This window comes from Gavialis gangeticus, unplaced genomic scaffold (assembly GCF_001723915.1).
Source record: "Gavialis gangeticus isolate Ggan-Ray unplaced genomic scaffold, GavGan_comp1, whole genome shotgun sequence".
Taxonomy (NCBI): domain Eukaryota; kingdom Metazoa; phylum Chordata; order Crocodylia; family Gavialidae; genus Gavialis; species Gavialis gangeticus.
The window spans coordinates 77,050,250-77,074,329 of record NW_017729022.1 but is presented as its reverse complement, the minus strand read 5'-3'; the positions used below and the strand labels follow the sequence as shown (position 1 = coordinate 77,074,329).

General features: G+C 42.8%; 1 protein-coding gene across 1 annotated transcript in view; it reads right to left on the bottom strand.

The window, feature by feature from the left end:
* The window catches only part of DGKI (diacylglycerol kinase iota), a 244,967-nt gene that overhangs the window by 126,407 nt on the left and 94,480 nt on the right, over positions 1 to 24,080 (bottom strand). Inside the window, exons 15-19 of the mRNA XM_019515441.1 lie at positions 22,812 to 22,867; positions 21,784 to 21,846; positions 21,365 to 21,438; positions 20,013 to 20,124; positions 13,842 to 14,041 (exon numbers count right to left, since the gene is read on the bottom strand). Of these exons, the coding sequence (XP_019370986.1) occupies positions 13,842 to 14,041; positions 20,013 to 20,124; positions 21,365 to 21,438; positions 21,784 to 21,846; positions 22,812 to 22,867 (505 nt within the window). The remainder of the gene's footprint in view (positions 1 to 13,841; positions 14,042 to 20,012; positions 20,125 to 21,364; positions 21,439 to 21,783; positions 21,847 to 22,811; positions 22,868 to 24,080) is intronic.

Sequence of the window (24,080 nt, the reverse complement as noted above, 5' to 3'; positions counted from 1 at the left end):
TAAATTACAGGAACTACAGTAAGAGAACAGAACTATCAAGTTGGAGCCTCATCTTTGACAGTGGACAATGCTAGATGCTCCAGAAGTTTGTTAAAAAAAAATATAGCTAATGATCTTGCTAAGCTACTTACTTAAATTGTATCCTGCAGCAGTGAGTTGCTCTGCATAAACATTTCTTTCGTTTTGTGGGCATTAGTCAATACATGGAGCCAATCAAGCTATCCTTCGTGCACAACTGGGGAATTTGTATTATCTTTTCCAGATCTCTCATCCTGCAGCTGATTCAGCCCCCCCCAAAAAAACATTTTAACCTATCAACATGACGTAGAGTAACTTCAGAGCTGCTCTAAGTTGTACTTATTGTTTTCAAGGGAACTTTCCAGAAGCCAAGGAGGAGAGCGCAGCAGTTGTCTGTCTGGCCATAACTGTGCCACACGTTTTATATTCTACACTAGTATTCATAGCCTTTTGCATTTCAACAAATGGTACAAAGAAGCTGAGAATCTCACACATTCTTTTAATCCCTTTCAAGTACCAGTATTATAAAAACTTCAGCTAGGACCGGACATCCGAATCGTGCCTATGCCCTTGTTAATCCAAGAAGAGTAATACTGTAGACCAACATCCTCGAAAAAGTGAGTAGAGACCAATTTTCACACAACTGTACTTTCGTCTGAAGAGCAGAGGCACATTCTGGTACAACTGAAGAAAACAGACAAAGAAAACAGACAGGTTTTGTGCATCTCAGTAAGCAGATGGAGCAAGGACCTATTTGGACTAAAGAGTGTATTATGTCAGACATAACGTTTGCACGATATGGGATCTTACTTCTTTCAGCAAAGCAAAGAAGCATTAAGTACTAGGGCTGTGCAAAGCTTTGGGTGCTAATTCAATTTGGAGGAGTTTTGACTTGATTCGACAGCCGAATCTCCAAATCCAAATCGAATCAGGGGACCAATATAAAGGTCTGAATCGATTCAGAAAGGATTTGGAGAGCTTTGGTGATTCAGACAGTCCCCACTGGCTGCGGCAGGGAGCTGGACCCGGACTTCATGCTGGTAAGTAGGGGGCGGGGGGCTGGAGGAGAAGGGAGGGGACCATGGCGGGACAATTGCCAGGTCCCATCTCCTGCCTGCTCCCCCAGCACCCTGAGTGCCCTCCGACCCCCACCCGCTCTCCCAGCCCCCCCATGGCTGCCCCGAATCACTGAATCAAATCACTGTCCCCCGAATCAGCTGAATCCGAAGCAAATACTAGCCGCTTCGCACAGGCCTATTAAGTACACATGTAAAGCACAATCTCATCTGTATTAAGCCCTGTTAGACTTCCTTTCATTCCACTTCCTTCAGCATGTGTTTAACTATTTACTAAATAAGGGATGGACTACATTAATTTAAAAACATTCATAATTCAGTATTTGACTGAGTCCAGGTCTTAGTTCTTGTTCTAACATAGACTGTCTACAGTATGCTCCTCCCTCATAACTGCACACATCATGAAAGTTGTCCATTAACCCACTGGAAAACTCACTTCAGCAGTAGCCCACCTAAATATCTACAGACTGACTGAACAGAGAAAATGAATCCATATCTCAAATTCTTATAATTCATTATAGGAGGAAAAAATCCAACCTCTTTAATCCTTAATTTTACTTTGGGCTAGTGAACTATTTTCTCAAACCCATCCTTCTACTGCCTTATTTTAAACTTGACCCGCCTGCTTTTGGGCTGTTTTCTTCTTGAGTTAGGGTGTATATGCAACAGTCTGAAATGGTTTGTTCCATCTGTGCAAACCATACAAATTAATTTGGATATTCAGATTTCTGATTCTCTTCCACACCTTTGCTGCCCAAAAAGACAAAACTGCTGCAGTCATTACTCAACACTAGTGGATTCCTCATCTTTTAGTAAAAAGACACTATCTGTTACATTTTTTCTATACAAAACTTTGTAGTAAATACTCATAGCATGTCCACAGTGCTCTCTTCATGTAAAGAAAGGTTGTAGATCCTTTAATAATATTTGCATCTCTAAACCCAGTCACAAGCAAGTCAATTCTTGTTTTTCAAGTTTATTTTTCAGATGAATTGCTTTGCACCAACTGCACAGATTAGATATAATATCAGGTATGCATACTGATCATTAGAACTGCGCTTCCCACTCAAAGATCTAAGCATTCACCCCATTTTAAAAAAAGACTTCACTACAAATGCAAGGTTCAACTCTATCCATGAATCGTCAATAAAAATTCCAGGAAGACTGCATTCAAATTAAAGATTCAAAACACCCTACTGCCCATAAATCAAAAGCCAGAACCACAGCCTTTGCTCTCCAAAATTCCTGCCCACAAACTTTACGGCAGGAAACCTGAAGGCTTTCTAATGCAGACTCTATCACCGAGGCTCCACAGATCTCTTCCATTTTATTGTACTAAATAGAACACAGACACTTTAAACGTTACCCAACAGAAGAGGAACATTTGAATCTCAGTGCAATCACAGCCCAAATTTTCCTAACACCTCTTGGGGTTCTTTCTTCAGTTTATCAGGCAGATTAATTGACAGTCACAGTGAAGCCGCATGTTTAATCTATTTTTACAGATTTTAAGATACAGTATAGCTTTGACTTACAAATTAGTTTGGGTCCCATGTGTCTTAGAGACTGTCATTCTCTTTCTGCTTTATCTTAACTGTAGAGATTAGTGGGGATGCTCACAGTATAATAGTTCCCAGATCCAGATGTCATTCTCAATAGGTAGGTTTCAACTCTGAAAAACACTCCCCTATTCCTTCATTCCCAGGTTTATTAATGTTTGGGGTATGCAGCAACGCTTCACCCAAGCTTCTTCCAGATGCTGGCTTTAAGAGCAGCATGCGATTCTGAGAAGCAGGAGAGTTATTTCATTTCTGTTAGCTAACATTCTTTAATAAAGCTTAGGGAATAACATATAGCACTAAGGCTGTACTGCGAATCTTTTATGTAGCTGTGATATAGCAATGAACAGCTTGCAATTTTCTGAAAGGTATTTGTGCTTTTCAAAATGATTCAGTTAAAACCTTTCCCATATAATTCTTCATTTGCTGACCATTTTCAGTTTCTTACACATCCTCAATATTCGGTTAGTTTTTATTGGGTATACAGGTTACACAGCATTGCTTGCGTCTCAAGATTAGACAGCATAATCCACAGAATCAAGTTTGTTATGCAGACTAAGACCGAGTACACACGTTACACATAAATCAGTACAAGTGATTGGAAACTGGTCTATACCCATAATCAAACAGAAGTCCAGTGCACATAGACTCATTTAAAAAAGGTGGAACCCAGTCTAAGATAGACTCGGATAGATGTGGTATCAAACTTAATCTATTTAGGTTAGACTGGTCTATCAAACTTCTGTACTAGATCCCCTACTGAGTCAGGTCGCTGTCCATCAGCATCCCAGGCTGCTTTGCAGCCCCCAGCTAACTTGCCCTCGCAGGGAGATGCACTGGGACTCAGCTCATGCTTGGCTTCTCTGCCTGAGAGTCTAGCCAGCCCCACCCTTGGGTTGTCACAGAGCTGAGTCAGCACAGAATCTCGCCCCAGCCCCACATCCTGCTTCCAGCCAGATGTAGGCCACAAGCAGACCGGGGACAGGAGGCAGGGGAGATTGGGGACTTCTTTTGCATGGACCCAGCTCACATTCTCCCAGACCTGAGCCAGCATAACCTCTCCCCAGCCCCTCCTCCTGCCCTAGACAGAGAGGGTGGGGGAGAAGGACATTTCTGCCACGTAAACCAGAAGCCAATCAGAGGTGGCAGGGCCTCTGGGCTGCTCTCAGCAGTGGTGAGCCTGCTGGGAGGCATCCAGGAGTGCCCCCAACCGGCTGGTCTCAGCCAGTGCAGGCAACCTGCGTGCCCCACTCCTTGCTCCAAAGGGCAAAAGTGTGTTCTGTTCACTTCCAAACTGACCTAGGGTGCTTAGCGGAAAGCACATAACTTAGATCACCTCCACCTTGGGCTTTTTGAATGTCTGGACCTGGCCTAAGATTTGCAACTGAACTTTTGAATTTCACTATTCCTTAATATTTACTTCAGGTTCACTTCTTCTACAGTGCTTACTATTTGTAAGGTTGTCCAGCAGAACATTCACAAAACAGGAAGACAAAAGCAGTACCGCCATGAAGCACATTGCATTTATTTGACTGAATATTCACAAAAACATTTTTAAAGCCAAGACATATTATAGGTTGGCTGTTTGTATTGTAAATGTGCATAAAGGTTAACAACAAGGCCCATCCTCGTAAAGGAAATTAATAATAACTACATAATATTTTATGTGTATGTGTTCTTATCACACAATTCTCTGCATTTTCAAACAGAGGATAGTTTCTTGAATAATTTAATTACAATACAGCCATTTACAACACTAGAGTTATTGAAAATCGAAATATTGGCAGGAAGGGTCTTTTTCTTTCCTGATGCAGCTGCGGCCAGCAAAGTAGTTTTCATTTTGGGGAGTAATTTTCCTGTTCATACGAGTCAAAACAAAAAATGCTTTACAGGAAGGTTGATGGGCTATATTTATTTATTTCTTGGTAAAACCTAGTTACAAGTCTAATTTTATGAAAGAGACACCAATACCTCATCTCCAAAGCTCCTGGCAATGTTACTTAACCATCAGAAAAGAAACTACTATAATACCTTTTCTAGCCAGAAATATTTTCCAAGGCTAAGGCACAGGTGCAGCAGTATTTTTCTAGCTCCCTAACAATTATTTGGAAGCTGTGCTAGGAACTAATTAGCGAATACAGACAGTGAAATGAACAGAAATATTCTGGATACATATTTGAATATGTGGTGGACTTACCAAATCGACCTGGCTCAAATGGGTTTGGAAAATCTTCATTTTAATTGGTGCAGCCCATCCACCAATCAGGTAAGGGCTGGGTGAAGCTGGCCCCTCCACTTACCCAGACGGGGTGTGCAAAGAGGCTCCTGGACCTGATTGAAGCCTGCATGCTGCAGGTCCAGCAAGCCTTCAGAGGTGGAGCCTCCAGAGTGAACAACAGAAGCGGTGTGCAGGCAGGACTAAGAAAAGCAAGGACTAAGAGAGATGCCTAGTGGGTGGAAGCGGTAGCCCAGAAGAGCCCTGGAAGACCCCCTTGGTGGGACCGGAGCAGCAAGCGGCTTTGACTACAGCCCCAGCAGTGCACAGAGCAACACATGGGGCAGACCCTGGGAGCTGTGGGAGGCAGCTTGGGTTCTTAGACACCAGACACATGTGGCAGTGCATGGAGCCACCAGACCCTGGGAGCTGCACATGGTGGCTCAGGTCTGCTACCCTTGGCGTATGGCCATGGCCTCAGTGCACACGGCAGCGCACAGCATGCCACACCCTGGGAGTGGCACCAGGCTGCTTGGGTTTGCAACCCCTCCATTGGTGTGCAGCCAGATACCCAGGAGGCACAAGCGGGGTGTGGCAGAAGTCCAGCAGTCCAGGATTTGGGGCCTGCACAAGGTGGCCTGAGTTCCAACAGAAAGCAGAAGGCAAGGCCTGGATGTCAGGACCCGCACTAGGTAGCCCAAGCTCCAACAGAGGACAGAAGGCAGGGCCCTGGGTGGCCCTGACAAGGCACCCGTGGCTCCAGGAGCCCCTCCAGGCCTGCTCCCCAGATCCGTGAGTACCCGGGGAATGGGTCCCCACAGGGAAAGAAGCCCTGAAAGGGGGTCCTGACGGATCAGTGACCAGGTGGACCCACCTGGGGCTGAGGAGGTACTAGGACACTCTTCCCACTAGAAGGGTGCCAGGGTTTGGCATCCAAGGGGAACGCCCAGTAGTCTCAGCCATGTGGGTACCTGGAGGGGTAAAGACTTGCGCCTCCTATTTTGTAAATAGTTATATATATATATAGATAGATATATACATATATTGTTATCCACCAATGTGACCTGGGTTATGTCAGCAAGTTGAGGTTTATCTGTATCTAATTGTTGTTACTGTTCTTGCCTGAATTTACCCGTTGATACCTGTGTTTATCTGCCTAGCTATACTTTGTTGTTGTTGTTGTAAATATTTACCAATACTTTCTTATAAATCTGTGAATATCCATATCAGTTGTATATTAACAGCTATCTTTTTTAAGGTTCCCTGTAATCATTAATAAATTTGTATATAGTTAAGCTATTCCTGGTCCTGGCCTGACTCTATAGGGAACAGAGGGAACTGGCCGGTATTTTACACGTCCCTCTCACAGCACTTCTGCCTAGCTACCTATCTCTTCGATTTGCAAGGGGGAGCACATTGTTGGGTGCACCCGGGTTACAAATACAAAAAAATAGCTACATTTGGGACTTGCTTTCTTAAGAAGTTCCAAAGGTCATGGCCACTTTCCCTCTGCTTATGGAGGAATGAATATGGCTCTTTCCAGGACCCAGTCAATGCTCCAAGCATTACTTGAAAAGGAAGGAGGCACGTGAGAGATGCTTTCTCCCTTCCTCAGGGGAGAGATGAGAAAAACATACTAGCTCCCAAACACTCCAAGCTTCTGCTAACCTGGAGGCAGTAATTAAATCCAGGAGCCAAAGACTGTATTTGTGTTTAAGATTTTACATCCACCTTGTATAACAAAAAAGAGAGGCAGTATATATAAAAGTGGCTCCTGTTCTAGGTATTTGTCATTGCTGAACCTTCTAAGCCAAAAACTGGATGATCTTGTTACATTCATTCCAGGTTGATGAGTATAGTAGAAGACGGTGACGGGAAAAAAATAAGGAAAGCAAACAAAAGAGGGGAGGGGAAAAAAACAAAAAGGAAAAGGGAACAGGAAAGGGAACAAAAAAGCTGAGTACTCACATAGTGAAGGAGTCAGGGGGAGCTGAGACCCTTCTCAGATCAGCAGAGTGCACTTTATGGATACTATACGCAGCAGGAAATGAGTAGCCAGGACAGAGCCAGCACAACAGCGTGGACAGACAAGGAAGAAGAAGTCAGGAGAGAGACAGAGAAAGAGACAGAGAGAAAGACATACAACATTTAAACAGAAACAAAAGGAATGCATCACACAAAAATTGAATGAAAAGAAAACATGTAGTGCTCCAAAGCCATGCTAAAAAAAAAGACAACAGCAACAGAAAATATGCACGTATGACAAATGACAATATTCACTACTAAGTGGCAGAAAGGGAGCTAATGATAGGCAAGATGTACAGCTATTATAGAAGTCCTTGTTCTGCATCCTCCCCAGTGCCCCTCGGATCCTTTCCCTTCCCGATCTGCTGCTCTGCTTTCAGCTCCCTGCCCTATCTGTGCCTTTGCTTTCTGCTGCTTGCCCTGTGCTCCATTCCCAATCTGTTGCTCTGCTTTTGATTCCTGCCCCATTTGCTGCTGCACTGCCTGCCCCTGCACAATCTGCCATATGCCACACACACAGGCTACCCATGCCACTTGTGGCACATGTGCAACAAAGGTTGGCCACCCCTCCTTAGAGAAACTAGCACTTTATGTATGGTAAGTCCCAAAGTTGGCTTCTTTAGTTGTACTCAAAAGGGTCTCTGCATGTCTCAAGTATCCTCATGGAATGCTGCTGCATTTAAGCTCTGGAGTTTATCTTCCCCTCCAGAATAACAGAACTTTCTTCTTTAACCCTAAATGAAAGTTAAATTCAAGTCTCCTTTAGGGTACATATAGAACATTAGCTAAAAAAAATACTAAGCAGCATTTTAAATTATGGATTTTGGTTACCAAGTGACTCTGCGCAAATTGAGTCTTGGTCTTCTTATTCCTTCTCAGTGACTTTCACATAGATTTTGCTTATAAATCAAACCAGATTGCATGTGAAGCTTGATCGCTGAAAACCAAGCTATGTTCTTTTTCTTTCTTATATTACCAGCATCAATAATAGCAATTCTAGAACTATAGCTGGTAAAATCTCTTTAAAAAGGGAAGCAGAAGGTAGACTATAGTTCACTTGTCCACAGCAAATGAGCCTGATAAGCTGCTACAATAAAATCTTGCTTTTGCCATTGAACTTAACATCATGACTCAGAAGACAAATGGAAAACAGATGCAAAGAGTAAACTCATTTACTACTTCTCTGCCCTTTGACTGTCTTTTTTCAGCCTCAAAGTGGTGAGTAAGCTATGTCAAGTGACAGTGGAGAATCACTGCACTTAGAGGTTGCATCTACTTTGCATGTCTGTACCAATTCCTTGTTATACCTCTCCATTTGAGATAGGCATGGTGCCTCCTTTTATGTTTGGAAAGCACTTCCCAGAAACAAGCTGGAAAAAAACAGACAAGCATGGACATTTGGTTCCCTGGGGACAACTAGCAGCAGGACACCTTGTGCCTCTGCTAGTTGTCCGCGGGGAACACCTGTGCTGTGCACCCTCTGGCGCATGGCAGGTTACCTCAGGTGGGGTAAGGGAGGATGGGGCCAGCAACTGTGCTGACCCCAGCAGCCTTACCTGCAGTCCTGGGTGCCGGGGAAGCTCCAGCCAGCCAGGCTCCGGTTTTGGGCAGTACATGCTGCCTCCACGTGCACCACCCGGCTTATTTTCTGCATGGGTTTTTTGGACCCCAGGATCTCCAGGGGTAAAAAAAAAAACAAAAAACCCCACATTGCAAGGTAGCAGCATGGGAAACGCCTAAATGCAGACAGGTCTGTGGCACCACATACTGTACAGCCACACTTGTTTGGACAACCTTGAGTGCAACCACTGAATATTGAATTTATAGACTAAGCTCAAATTGAGAATGTATTTGTAAAACCCAATGAGGAGAAAAAATGTTGTACTAACAGTCTTTCAACTTTTAAATGAATTTGGTTTGATAGTGTTCATAATATTTTCTCCTTTTTGCCTTGCCATGCTTATAACAAAGAGATTAATTGACAGGAATCTTTTCAGAAGCAGCAATTTTTAAGAACTACTGTAGAATATTTTAAAAAAGAATACTTCAAATAACCAAAAGCATTCAAACTATAAACCTGATTCTCAGAGAATTGAAACATAACATATGTGCCTAATCAAAACAGCTCAGATTTCAGTGGGAAGTATTCATCAGCTAACTACTGATGAACAATGAACAGCCCAAGGATTATTTATAAAAATTATACCAGGAATAATTTCATAAAAAGAATACATTTGAGAAAAATCACAATCTGTCCTCTAATAATTCACAAACTGAGGGGTTGGAAGTCACCGAATACATGATTTTACCCAGCTCAGGTAAAATGCAACATATGTGACCCTGTCTTATCGTCTAACAGCTACAGGCCTGGATGCAGCTGTTTGTGCCATCAAGGAGGAAAGTGTTCTCCTTTAAGTGTTGCAGTAGTATTGGTAGGTTTGAATCCCAGATTTAGATTTCCCTCAAGTCATGTTCCTCCTTTACCCTCCTCTTAAGGATTTAATACAATTTACTCTCAAAAAAGTCCAAAACTATTCAACATTGTCTACTTTCCCTGTCTTGGGATGAGATGGATGAAACAACCGAGGAAAGAAGGATGCCCTTAAGCCACATCTACATTGCCTCCCTGCTGAGCCCAGGACTGCCACCACTGAGGTTATGAGCCGTACTCTTTCCATGCCCAAGGCTGGCAATTAGGCTTAGAGTGGTTCTGAGAATGCACCTCAGTGCTAGTCTCAAGCTCTATCAAGACAGAGAGCCTGAGAGCAGCCCTAGGATGTGCATACAGGATTTCTCTGAGCTGTCTGCACTCCTGAATTGTCAAGCTTGAATATGGGCACAGCAGAAACAAGGGGGCAGTATTTATTTCCTTGGATATTATGACAATGAACACAGTTTAGAAGCATCATTCATTTACCTAATCTAATGGTAATATTTTTAAAAAGCGGCTGAATGACTTAGGATCCTGAGTCTCGCTGGCAGTCACTGGATAGGCTCCTAAATTGCTTTGGTGATTCTGAAATTGTAGTTAACATGAGCTATAAAACAGAGAAAGGTGTATGCAGGGACTGATAGCTATTCCATTTTTAAAAATCTGCAGAGAAGCTGAGCTTGGAAGCCTAAGACTCATCATTCGCTCAACTTGAAAAAATTGAGAAAAGCAACAACAGAGTTATAGGACTCTTAATATCCACTGTCATCTAGGACAACTCCAATCCTATGCCAGGAGATAAGTGGGCATGGTAAACTAGACCAAATGAGCCAGCCCACGCTGCACTGAGATACAGTCAACCAGGGAGCCCAGTTCAGATGAAAAAATGGAGCCCAAACTACAGATCAAAGAATACAAAGGCCTAGAAAAATTCAATTACATTTTTTTATAAACTGATTGCATCAACATGCAAGGTTTCTTTTTCTATAAAATGAAATATTCCAATGTGGACAGAAAAATTAACTTTTAATTACAATTTATTTTTAATATGCAAGTGCAATGTTTGCAAACTATGAATGTTGAATTCATTTTCAAATACATATTTTATATTATTTTAATTTTAAAAAATAAAATAAAAAATTATTTTCTGTCCAAAACTCATCTTGAGGCAAAATTCCTGACCAGTTCTAATATTTACCACACGTGGCATCCATATATATACAACAGACATCCACTAAGCTAAAGTCTGCACTACATCGCCCATGTGACAGGCTCTGAAAACAGCCTTCCTCTTTCTAGCTTCTAAGATACTCTGAGTAAATGAAAAAAAATATTTTAAAACAATAGGTTCAACAATACACTCACGTATTAGCATACTTTTGTCTCTCATGCAATCCTTCTTAACCCTGAGAAATTGAAATATAGTCAACTCCAGGGATTTAGGAGGGGAAAAAGAATCCCTCTCCCCCATATTAAAGTAATTTAGGAGAACTGTTTAGAGCAGAGGTGGGCCATTATTTGGACTGGAGGGCCATTTAAGGAGTTCCGGTGAGCAGCTGCAGACCAGGGGGCACTGGGAAGATGCCATTTGATCTAGCCGACCCACTGGCAACTGCAAGGAGGAGGGAAGGCCATGCCCTGCGCCACTCTGCTCCGCTGCACATGGGACCAGGGCAGGCTGGGCCACACAGCGTGCAGACTCCTCCGCCCTGCCTCCCCCCAACCCCTGCTGCATCTTTCCCCACAACCCAGCTTCCTGTGCTGTAGCAGTGCAGTCCTGGCACTGTGGACACGGGCCACTAGGACCACATGGGACATGATGCAATGCAGTGCGCTGAGCAGCAATCCTACCCGCCAACCTGCCCGCTATGATGAGCTGCTGCCGCCACCATGCCACACCAGGAAAGTCAGAAGTGACTTCCGCAGGCCAAGAACTGACCCCTTCACCCCCCTGCCCCACCGTGGCCAGCAAGGACTACCAGTGTTGCAGTGGCAGAGGTTCATCATTGAGAGAAGGACAGTGGACTAGCAGGACAGCTACTTGGCGCATTGCATTGCACCCTGTCCTGTGCAGGCCTAGCTGCTGACAGCCACAATGCCAGGATGGCACAGCTGCAGCACCAAAAGGAAGTTGGGCAGGAAGGGGTGGATGAGGGGGTGATGGAGTCTGTGTACTGTGTGGCCTGGCCTGGCCCCAGCTGCAGCAGAGTGGAGTGGGATGCAGCTCTCTCCACTCAGACTCCCAACGGTGATCAACTGGCAAGCCAGATATGTCCTGCATACCATTTTTTTGCCCACCCCTGGTTTAGAGGTTTTAAAGGGAAATATTTTCAATCAGGAAGATGGGCAGCTCTGAAAATTAGATGGGAAGCTTGAGGAATTTTAGTAGTCCTCACTCCCACCAGTGTGCACAGCTAAAAAAAATAGAAACACAGACTCCCCTCCTTTAGAACATACTGCATATTTTAATTTAGTGCACAGAGGAGGTTAATGTACAACTGATCTGTAATAGCCAGTCTCCATTCCTGTTTAGTGTTTTAGAATAATTTAGAAGAATAATTAGATAATTTCTCTAGCAAATTTACTTTGCAATAAAGTATATACCTGAAAGGGCCTCCCAGTTGGGGCTAATCAAAAGTTTTCCATCTAAACTATTTTTCAAAGAAAAATTGGGTTTTCAACTAAGCAAAAATATTTTTAAAAACTATCCTCTGTCCTGGCAATTTTTTTACTTTTTGTTTAAAATATCGTGAAAGACCCAAAACATCAGCTTCCAGAACTTTTTATTTCTAAAAAGAAATTAAAATGTTCCATAAAAAAAATACATATTTTCACCAGCTCTAGTGGCTGTTTTTTCTGGGTTCTGCCTTCATCAGGGTACGTGTTCTATCGTAACAGATATATTTCCTTAGAACTGCACAGATATGTTCCTCTCCACTGCTTTAAAAGGTCACCATCCAGGGAGATGATATACTTACTATACCAGGAAACCCCTGAAATACTGCAAAAACTAGAACTCCAAAATTACACACCATGAGAAGACAGAAACACATTAAAAAGACTTCCTTTTTTTAATTAAATTAAATCTTTTTACTTATGCCAGCAGCTCAGGGGCTTTCTCCTCATCACCCAGTAACAAAATAAAATTACTATGAAGCAATTCAGAAATAATCTATGTGAGATTATTTTTTCACTACATCTGCAGAAGTTTAAGACCATATCTCCAATAATTGCAGGATGACAGTACCAGATTCATACAGTAATCTCACATCTATAGTTTACAGGGTGGATGTCTCATAGTTCTAAGGGAGAAAAAGCCATCTCAATTTATCAGTTGTGGAGCATCCTAAGAAATTTTGGTGATATGTCTTTATATAGTACAGATATCAGGTTAAGAAATTTATGTAAGGATATACAAAAAAACTTGGTGTCGGTGATAGTATGTTGCAAAAAAATTTCATAATAGACAAGCCTTAAATGCAGTCATGCCTCTTCATACTAGTTTAGTTCATACAGCTATTATACCCAGAAACCCAAGTGGCATTCCATCTTTCCCTCCACTTTTAAACACACACACACACACACACACACTTGCAGAGATTCAGGACTAGGATTAAAGTCTTTAATGGACCACCAGGACAAAAGAATCAAAACTTCACGGATGAATCTCTCAGCCAAGCCAAAGGCACCTGAAGAACTCAAGCTCTGAGCCAAGTGCTATTTGACACCATAGACTCCAATTCAATTCAATTCTCCAGCCTTCAGAGGGTCTTAATACTGTATACCATTACTATGACAAAAGCCACTCTGTTCCCTGAAACCACAGTTTAAATTCAGATCTTGTGTCCAGGTTTGATCAGGCTAATCACTACATTAAATACCTGAAGTGATTTCTTCTCACTGCAACAGCTTCCCTTCTGGTTGGAAACAATGGCTCACGATTGAACTTTTTTAGTTGTCTGCCTGCATTTTAATTGACACAGCAGTTGGACCAAAACGGAAGTCATTGCTCACAGGGCGATAGCTCTGGCAGCATCTGGAACATAGCTGGGAACTCTATCTTTCAGTATGTCTAGGTCTAAGTCTGTATCCTCAGCAAACCTGTAACTTATTTATCAGATAATGGACAGGCAAATCAGTGAAGGGTCTCAATGGGGAATCGAAAAATTATGTTATATTAAAAAATCAGATAATGGAGAAGTAGAAGGTGCGGGTTGCAAATATAGCAGTGGTTCTATGAGCGTTAGTATGAGTCACTGCTGAGTGCACTCAGACCTCACTAAATAGAAAAACAAAAGGCACAACACATCTGTCCAAAAGCAAAACAAAGGAAACTCTGCAACTTAAAGCACAAGAGATATCTGGTAAATACTTATAAAGGTGGAGAAGTGGAACAGTCTTGGGTTTCTGGACCTTTCTCCAAAACCTCTGCTAATGCTGTCCATGCAGACTTTCTATTTGTATTTTCTGCCCTGTCAGAGCCTCTTTATGTTAGGACATGCACATGCCCAACTCACTCATTGAGTAAAGGCATGGATGTCCTCCTCTTGCTCTTCTGCACCATGTTGGCCTGGTTCCGCAGGGAGATCCGAATGAGAGAGGGAGCCAATCGACATGGCTCCCCATCCACTTGCATGGGGATAGACTTGTATGTTAGCAGTGTCACCTCCCGGCACTGATGCAACCTTTCTCCATGACCACCCACCTGAAGAGCAGCCTACAGAACAAAAGCAAGGGAAAAAAGAAAGAAAATTTTAGCATGTTGATTTAGAGCAGCCAGTTGAGATGGCTAGCAATTCCCAAATCCATAATTTTACCCAACACTGTATATTCTGTACCCCAGGAATCAGCAATGTTTGCCAGCACAGAGCTGGAATGACTCATTTTGGGTCTGAGTTGGGTGGGCACTAGAACCAGGCCACCTCACCTGCTTCTCTCTACCCAGCTCTGGCATGGAGCAGAGAACCCCAGACTGTGCCAGACTGCAGTACAGTGCATAGAAAGTTCCCCCTCTGCCAAAGCCCTGGAAGACTAAGTGCAAAATGGCACAGGCAGAGTTCCCTGCTGCTGAATGCCACCAAAGCCACAGCACTGAAGCCACAGCCACAGTCTCTGTGGCACATAGGCTGCCAACCCCTGCACTATCCTATTTGCACCTGAGAACCATTGTGATACAGCCTGTTCTATTGTATGGAGACTTACATTCACCTGACTACAGTCTGAAAGAAATAACCTCCATTAATTTGGAAGACAGAATGCAACCCCCACCACCCACAAACTATTTACGGCCATAGCCATTACAAAGTTATATTTCAGTTATATTTCAGGCCTACTTGAAATATAACACCTGATTCAGCAGAGTGGGATTACAAGTAAGAGATATGGGTGTACATGATGTGTGAAGGTATTATCCAAAGAAGCTCTGGAGGGTGGTCCAGTAGTTGCATTCAAAGAAAATGGACAAAATGGAGTTTGACATGCTACAATTAAGTCACAGAAAGTCAGTCAGTGGGCAGAAAGCAGCAATTAAAGGTACATGATAAATTTGTGAATCAAATGGTTAAATGGGTCTGAAATTTATCATGAAGATATTAACCTCCACACACCTTATATGCATTATAGAGACACCCACGTAACTGCAGACAGAAGGAGACTATCTATATGCATTTTTGTATTTTTCTACATACTTTTAAAATGATTATTCCCACTTACATTGCAGAAATGCCTAGACGTACCAGATGAGGACCACAGCTCCATTTGATTTTTAGAAGAACCACTAATTGTAGGGGGGTAATCCTCTCTTTACTCAAAGCACTATAGTCTTTAATATGAATTACCTAAATTTGAAATACCTATCCTGACAGTTTACATAACAACTCTGGAACTGGACTAGACATGTTGAAAAGAGCAAACAGAACAACCCTGTTCAGTAATTGATGCTGGAAAGCAATTAATACCAGGTTCAAGAACCATTCTGAAAAAATGAAACAAGGGAAGAGGACATGACAGCAAAAGTATTACACTGTTCTGTATTAACTGTTCCCCTCGGAGGTACTCATTGAACCAAAAATCTGTCCGTAAGTCAACTGAAACAACAGAAACACTACATGTTATTTAAGGCACTTGGTTTTCATCTAGATCAAATTTGAGACTAAGGGTGGACAATTATTTGGGCCTAAGGGTGTTTTGATGAGTTGTCACAGTCTGGGTCAGCACCCTGCCTCCCCCCCTCATCTTCTGGCAACAACTCACCAAAACTCACTATGGGCTTTGGGTGGGTGGGGAGCAGTGCTCGGGAGCAGGACTGGCATGATCTGCATCCTTCATGCCTTGCCTGGGGGAAGGGGGCTGGCCGGAAGCCAGCTGGGAGGGAGGCACATGCAGCAGAGCTTGCCTGGTCGGCAGCTGTCCCTGCCTAGGGTAGCCAGTGCCATGCTCCCACCCACACCCACTGACCTCAGCAAAGCACACAGTTTCTGGCAGGGCTTTTCCTAGCGTGGCTGCAGCCAGCCAGGCTCATGTTCTCACCAGGAGGCAAGGGCAGGACAGCAACACAGAGCCTGCAGCCACACTGGGAACAGACCCACCAGAAGCTGCACCCACTCTGCCCACACGACGCAATGAGTAGCCACCTCTGGGTGAGCAGAGTGGGTGGAAGGCAACTGGGAGCTAGAGCCAGAGCTCCACGTGCTGGGCAGGAGCCGCCTGGCTGCCCACCCAGAGTGGCTTGGCAGTAGCAGGAGCAGCAGCCACAGCTAGAGGCAAGGCGAGCAGAACAGCCCTGCCGGCCCCAGCCCTGACCAGCACACAGCTTCTGGTGGAGCTCTTCCCAGTGCAGCTGCAGCTGGCCAGGTACTGTTGGGCTCCCCTTGCCTCCAGTGGCTGCTCCTCCTCCCACTCCTGCCCCTGCTGTGCCACTCTGGGAAGGCGATAGGGAAAGCTTCAGCCCAGCTGTTTCCACTGGAGGTGAGGGGAGAAGAGCATGCAGCTGGCAGCAGCCACACTGGGAACACCCCCACCAGAAGCTGCGCACTGGCCAGGGCCAGGGCCGGTGGAAGTGCAGTGCAGACTGCCCTGCTGGGAGCAGGTGGGGCTTAACGCCATGTGGAGCACTGCAGGGGCAGCTGTGGGCAAGATCCAGCCAGTTGGCAGGCCACATCTGGCCTGCGGGCTGTATTTAGACACCCCTGTTCTAGACTAAGTTGTCCCAATTTAATATTTTTCTTACTTTAAGAAACAAATAAAGCCAGATTCCCAAACCCATCTTCTTACTCCTACCCTCATGCACAAACCAACTATTACACCTCACACCGGAAGTAAAGAACCAGTGAAGATGAAAGGGATATCTGTACACGAGACAGAAAGTGTCACTGAGAATTTATTCATGATTTCTGCAGGCCCCTCAAAGCTTGGTTTTTTTAATAAAGATATAATGATTTTAAATAAAAAAAATGTTAATAAAAATGTGACCACTTTCTTGTAAAAATATCTTGTACCTCTTAAAGATGTAAATATCCATATCAATGTAACATTAACTATAAGAGTTACATAAACAGATGTCAGGAAGGCCATTCACAATTGCTTTTTTCTGGGAAGCTTAATTCTGCCCCATTAAGTACAGTGCATTTATGCCATGGATTTTAAAATGATAAACAACACCATATTTCTTAACATTTATATACATTTATGAAGATTTTTCTTTCAAAGCACTTTACAAATAGGGCATGCAGACAAAAAAGTATATCATGGCTCATCAAGCTGGCTCCTAGTAAAAGTCTGTGGCTAAGCTGGCTCTTCAAAATCACAATTAAAGGTACAACCTTAACTCTGACTTCAGCTGCCTTTAGGATGTAATAATGGACCATATTTTCTTGAATAAGTTACACATTTTTTTTCTGGAAAGGCAGGCTGAAGGAAAAAAGATCTTTCCTTGAAAATACAGGTAAGTAGCAGTAAGCAACTAAATAGCAGCTTCTACAGTGGGGAAAAGAGGAAGTATGCAAGCCGGAAGCTAGGGAGCCCCAGTCCAGCACTACAGTGTTATTTTCACTTTCCCTGGCAGAGGCAGACATTTTTATTACTACATTTCCTCACTTACATAGCATACCTCAATTTCTAGCAACTAACTTTTGGGAAAAGGTTCATGTTGTATGTGAGAAAATATGGTATTTAGGGCCCTGATTCTGAAGAGTGACTTGAGCTGAAATGCCTCAAGAGAGGATGGCAAAGGCAGCTGGGCAGCACCACTGCAATCCTTTGGACAGTAAAGATAATCTCTGGGGTACTTCACTTTATAGCTGCCTGTAGTACCTCTATATGGTATATTACCAGTGGTGTAACTAGGACAGGGTGAATGGGACACCTTGCCCCACTACTGACTTGGGATTGGGGGGGGAAGGTGGGGGCGAGAAAGTGGCTACTACCTGCAACCTCATGATTGCAATTGTGATCATGACTGTGCAGCAACCAGAAGTCACTTTTGTCCCTATATCTCAGGAGCCCAGATGCATCCTTATGCTGCTGTATGTTACATTTTAAATATTATAGCTCTGTGCATTCGAACCCCACTTCCTCCTTCCTCCTCATGGCCAGCACACATTTCACCAAGAGCCCTGAGGAAGGAGTGCTGAAGGCCTATTCCATCAGACCCATTGCACTAGAGAAATTCATGTCAGACCTATTCTCCAAAACATCATTTCCCACTAGCCTTACAGCCTTCATATGCTGATTCCACCAGTATACAAAGGCTGTACAAGGATCCCCAATCAGGACCATCACATATGTCTATCAGCACCCTGCCAAACATTCAAATTAAAGCTGGATATAAAAAAACAGCTATATACTTGTTACATATTTTCAAGCACTAACTTTGTGGCTGGTTGGCTCTTTTGACAGTTGGATAGACATTTTTATGGCATGATTACTTTGCACATGTGGCTGGTCTAAATTTACTGCATGATTAACCAGTTAATTGCATGATAATTACTTTGTACATGTGGCTGGGCTTACTTTGTACATGTGGCCAGTCCAAATTTATTGCACAATTCACCAGTTAATTATGTAATATATGCAATGTTTGACAGAGACCTCAGTAAAATCAGCCTTGCTTATTTTAGAATTAAGATTTATTTGAGTATAATTTTGAGGTCTGATCATGTGGTGTCACTGAAAGGCACTTTGTCATGGAACTGGGGGCGTTTCTACACGAGAAATGAATGTGTAACTGGAGTGGGGATAGCCATTCCCTCATGTTATTCGTGCAAGCTAGATTAAAACTAATAGTACTGGTGAAAACTATGACATGGACTGCAAGTGCAGACTGTACAAACCCATCAGAAACTCTGGATGCATCCTATACTGCTAGCCCATGCTACTGCATCTGCACAACTAGCTAGATTAAAACTAGGTTGGTGGGATTAAATAGGTTGGTGGGAATACCAGCCTTTGCTACAAATCAGTTTCATTTGCTCTGTAAATGTACCCTATGGAGCTGGAGAACATGCTTGTGCACAATGATATTTGAATGTTAAACCATTTGGACTAAGACTGTCCTAGAAAATAACACTGCTTTAACAAGTGAATTTCCTGTTTCTAGAGAGAACAAAAGAAAAGCAATGATTACAGCAGTACTTTTTTCTCAAAATTTAAAAAATTCTGGTTCTCACACCATCTTGGATTGGGTAGATAAAAAAGTATTATTCCTATTTATTTCTCATGCTACCAGGCAATAATTATCAGGGAGGAATTGGAATTGGAATTGGAATTGGAATATGCCCCTATCTTAGACCTAGCTGTCAGAATGGTGGGCAATTACTTTCCATTACATCACATTCTTTGGTATTATTTCTCTAACACTACCTTATAGTGTTCAGAGTTTTAAATGGTAGTGCATATACACAAATAATCACACAGAATTAAGGTTGCTGCTCTGCAGTTCACAACCCTTGTGTCTTTATAAGTTGGATACTTAATGATTATGTTATAATGTATGCATTAATGTACTGCACATACATGGATTTTTATACATAAATGCAACACAAAATAATCCAGCTTCACTGGCTTTATGCATGGCTTCTGAAAGCACAACAGACTTGTAGAGCAAAGAATGAGTCATGAGAATACAATGTAAAACATATCTAAATCATACTTTTTATCATTTATAATATACAATATGTCAAAAAAGTGTATATACTCATGTGTTTTGTTTTATTGTTTGCCACTATAATGAGTGCCTGGGTGTCAGTAGTGAGCATTTTGAACACCTAGAGTAGTACACATTGCAAGTTATGCTTCTTGCCTTCTAAGGAAACAAGAATCAGCATTATCAATCAATATGTCTCTGTATTCCTGACAACTAAAATGTTTATACATTTTTTTGAAGCACCCTGTATGGGCACTGACTAAACAACGCAACCCCTCTACAGTAACAAAATGCTTTGATCATTCTGATTTGGAAGGATTTTGAAATGCCATTACATACATTCAAAATAACTAGTTTTTATTGTAGGTACCTGTTTGTAAAAAAATGGAAAATGGAAAAAATGGAAATTTTTTTCCATGATTAAATCACACTCTGGGGAAACATGGATTTCTTACTAAGAGCAAGGACATTTGTATATGCAGCTTTGCACATCCTGATCTTGTTCACAGAGTTACCTAAGTCCCCTAAATTGTGCAGAAATACTCACCAGAGAGGCCATTGTAAATCCAATGACCTCAATGTAACCATCATCATGGCGCTGAGGTTCAAAGTCTCTGTGATCACTGGGGTTTCCCCAGGGCATCGTGCCTGCACAATACCTGCAGAAAGGGGTTTATAAAATAAGTCCTGTGAATATACTGAGCATCTGCCTGCATCTCAGAAAGCATGAGTGTTGACCTAGTCTTTATCTTCCAATGGAAACACCCAGATACCCATTTAAATGCTCCTAATCTCCATTTTGGACCATCCAGTAATGAGGGATGTAATTACAGGAAGGACTGGATAGGGGACAGCTCTCCCAACTTTCCGGTAGCGGAAGCACTACTGAATTTATCCATCAGAATTTCTATCAGGTTGCTGAGGGAGTATGCGGAGACAGAACATGGGGGATAGTAACTTTGTACAACAGTATTTTGTACTGACTGCTCTTTCCCTGCTTCCTCTGCTTTCTGCAGATCAGCTGTCGAGATGAATTTTTAGCTTGAGCCTTCTGACCGTATAAGGCCTTCTGTGCCTCTCCTTAGCAGGCCAGGGGCTTCAACTAAGACTCTTGTCTGCAGGACTTTGTTTCCTATCTAATTCCTGACCCAGAAGATCTGAGAACAGAAAGGATACAAAATCTGTTAAGTATGGGAGGAGAAGGAAGATGAGCCAAATGTGAGGAAGCCTAAAAAACAGCTGCTGCATTTTCTTCCATCTTCCTATCCTTAGGGGGTAGCTATATATGGGACGTTGAATAAACAAGGGCGGGAAGAACTTCAGAGAACTTTGCAAAGAGGGCACCAGTGACGAAAAAGAACATGAGGACTCTGCAGCAAAAGAATGCTTGGAAGTGAACAGGGAGAAAAAGGACTGTTGTACTGGATTTTAACAATACAACTATATATCTTACTAACTGTGACAACTTCCGGAATGACAAGAAACACTTTTTTTTTTTTTTAACGAGTTTGGAGCTGTCTGTCTGGAAAACACTGATTTTCCTCCTCTGCCCTGTGATGTTTCAAATAAAACATCAGAAAAGACAATTCCATGTCTTTGTTTCCTTGTTTTTGTTTCCAGTGAACAACTCTGGAAAGTGTGCCAGTTACTTAATTGCTTCTATCACCCCTAAAATGCGAGGCACCCAGAATATCTGAATTTCTTATACAATGGTCTTAACATGGGCCTGAGACTTGGTACCCACTGCTTCTGGTGGTTCAGGATTTAACAGTGTCATAAGTGGGTCTTCCACTTCTCAGGTAGATAACACAGTGGCATCCCATTTCATACCATTTCACATCTGTCCAAACCAGGCACACATTGTTCCTTTTCACCTCCAAAAAGAAAGATGGAGCTTACCTGGGTATGTTTAAAAACACTATACACTGGAACTTCAGCTCCTGAATCTTTGGGGTCAGGTCTGTTCCATCACACTGCAAAAACCAAAGCAAGAGAACACAGCACAGCTTTTGACCAGCACCTCAGACATAATGAAAACTGCCATTAAAACATTTATTAACAGCCTGTACAAATGACACATATACAGTGACCCATCTCTCTATAATATAGAGATCACCATGCATTGTCCGTGAGCTAGGAAAGGGTGTGTTTTACATGGCAATCTTCTTGCATGTAACTATGAAAATGGATGGCAGGTACCACGACTGAAACAGAAAAAAGCATAATTAGTGGTCCAGTGTGGTAAGGTATATGTTTGCATAGAAAGCACCGTACCTGTCTCACAGTACAGAAGGGATATCTTAATTATCTCTACTTACCACAACTTTAACATGTTTGGATAAATCTCTGGAGCTTCTCTGCAGAAAGTCTGAAAAGGCTGCCTGCAACATATAGGAAAAGGGGGAAAATCATATCAGACTTCTGTATTTAAACAATCTAGGACTTCTTTCCTATACTATCCTCACTTTTCAGCCTTCTCAATACTTTGCTACCACATACCAAGTTGATGTAAATTCTATTCTTGTCTGCTTTAGCAGTGTTTTAGACAACTCTCTTCTGCTAACATGCAGTCAGCACTATTTCAAATTCTGAAGTCCTTTGAAACACTAGGCAGGACTGATTATTTTGTTTTGCAGCTTCCAAAGTGCTGCACTGAGAAAAACCAGCCTCTACATGGAAGGGTTTAACCAAGAAGCATCAATGCGCTTCTAAAATTAAATGCAAATTCTTGCTTTTTTGTTTGTTTTGATGTTAAAGCAGCTGATCATGCAAGGACCTTTGTGATGCACTATCCAGCCAACATCTTCCTTTCTTAACTCCACTTCAGAGTAAATCTGAACACTTGTCCATTTTCCTTCTGGATAAAAATGGTTGACATTTTCAATATGAAAATGAGGTGCTCCAAATAGCAGCTCTCTGTCATTCTTTCCCTCCAGCTTCAAATCCAGGCCTGCTCATCAAGGAATAAAGGTACAGGCAATGATTTTTTTCTCTATGCATTACTAATTCCACCAGTAAATTCAGCAGCAAAGTACTGCCCACAGATCCGAGTGTTTTGTTGAGATGTCTGCCAGTCTGCAACAGTGGGTGCAGGAGATTATCAGTCTTGCATCCAAGGGCTGCAGCACTCATCTGAAATGTTAGGCATTATGGGGCAATACTGCTTCACACACTTCCAGATGGATATGTGTGTGTGTGTTATTGCCAGGAGCAGTAACTGCTTACTTCTAATGGCTATGGGAAGAATAGCCATTACCCTCAAGGGTGAAAGACAGAGACAGAGAAAGGAATCTGAATAGTAAATAATTTAAACAAACACCATCCTGTAAAATGTATCCCAACTCACCCCAGCATAAAACATTTTATTTCGAAAGCGACTGTTGAATTTCTCTGGATTTGCTTCTGTACAAAGAGAAAAAGCAGGCTTAATGTCGTCAACTGAGAGAGCAAATTGCATTGCATCAACAGACTGTCCTAGAAGCATCACCCTAAAAGAAATTTACCACATCTCTTGGAAGGTCACATCATCTGTCTAGTGATACTACAGTACAAGGAAGCTCTTGAAAGATTCCTGTACATGTACCCTGAATAGATCAGTTTGCATTCTTAGAAATCTTGTGAAATCTAGTTCAGCCCATAAAACAATACTGAATGGTCTGTAGATTTTAAGGTCAGGAGGACCATTATAGATTCATAGATCCATGGATTCATAGATTTGTAGTTGCTAGGGTCAGAAGGGACCTCAACGGATCGAGTCAGACCCCTGGCCTAAGCAGGGAAGAGTGCTGGGGTCAGATGACCCCAGCCAGATGTCTATCCAGCCTTCTCTTAAAGACCCCCCAAGGTAGAGGAGAGCACCACCTCCCTTGGAAGCCCTTTCCAAATTTTGGCCACCCTTACCGTGAAGAAGTTTTTCCTGATATCTAGCCTAAATCTGCTCTCTGTCACTCTGTGACCATTGTTCCTTGTTATCCCAAGGGGTACCCTGGTGAACAGAGCATCTCCGATCCCTTGCTGCGTCCCCCTAATGAATTTGCAGGTGGCCACAAGATCACCTCTCAGCCTTCTCTTGCGGAGGCTAAAGAGGTCCAGGTCCCTCAGTCTCTCATCATAGAGCTTGTCCTGTAAGCCCCTAACCATATGAGTGGCCCTTCTCTGGACCCTCTCGAGTCTATCAACATCCTTCTTGAAGTGCAACACCCAAAACTGGACGCAGTACTCCAACTGCGGTCTGACCAATGCTGCACAGGTGGGAAGTATCATCTCCTTGGGTCTATCTGTCATGCATCTGCTGATACATGATAAAGTGCAGTTAGCTTTGCTGATGATTTCATCACACTGAGAACTCATGTTCATCTTGGAGTCCACTATGACTCCGAGATCTCTTTACGCTTCTGTGCTGCTGAGAGGGTCACTTCCCACCAGTAGATGTGCTGGATATTTTTGCACCCTAGGTAGAGCACTCTGCACTTGTCCTTGTTGTACTGCATCCTATTGTGTACTGCCTACTTTTCCAACCTGTCCAGGTCTGCCTGCAATCATTCCCTACCCTCCAGAGTGTGCACTTCACCCCACAATTTAGTATCATACGCAAACTTGGACAGAGTACACTTCA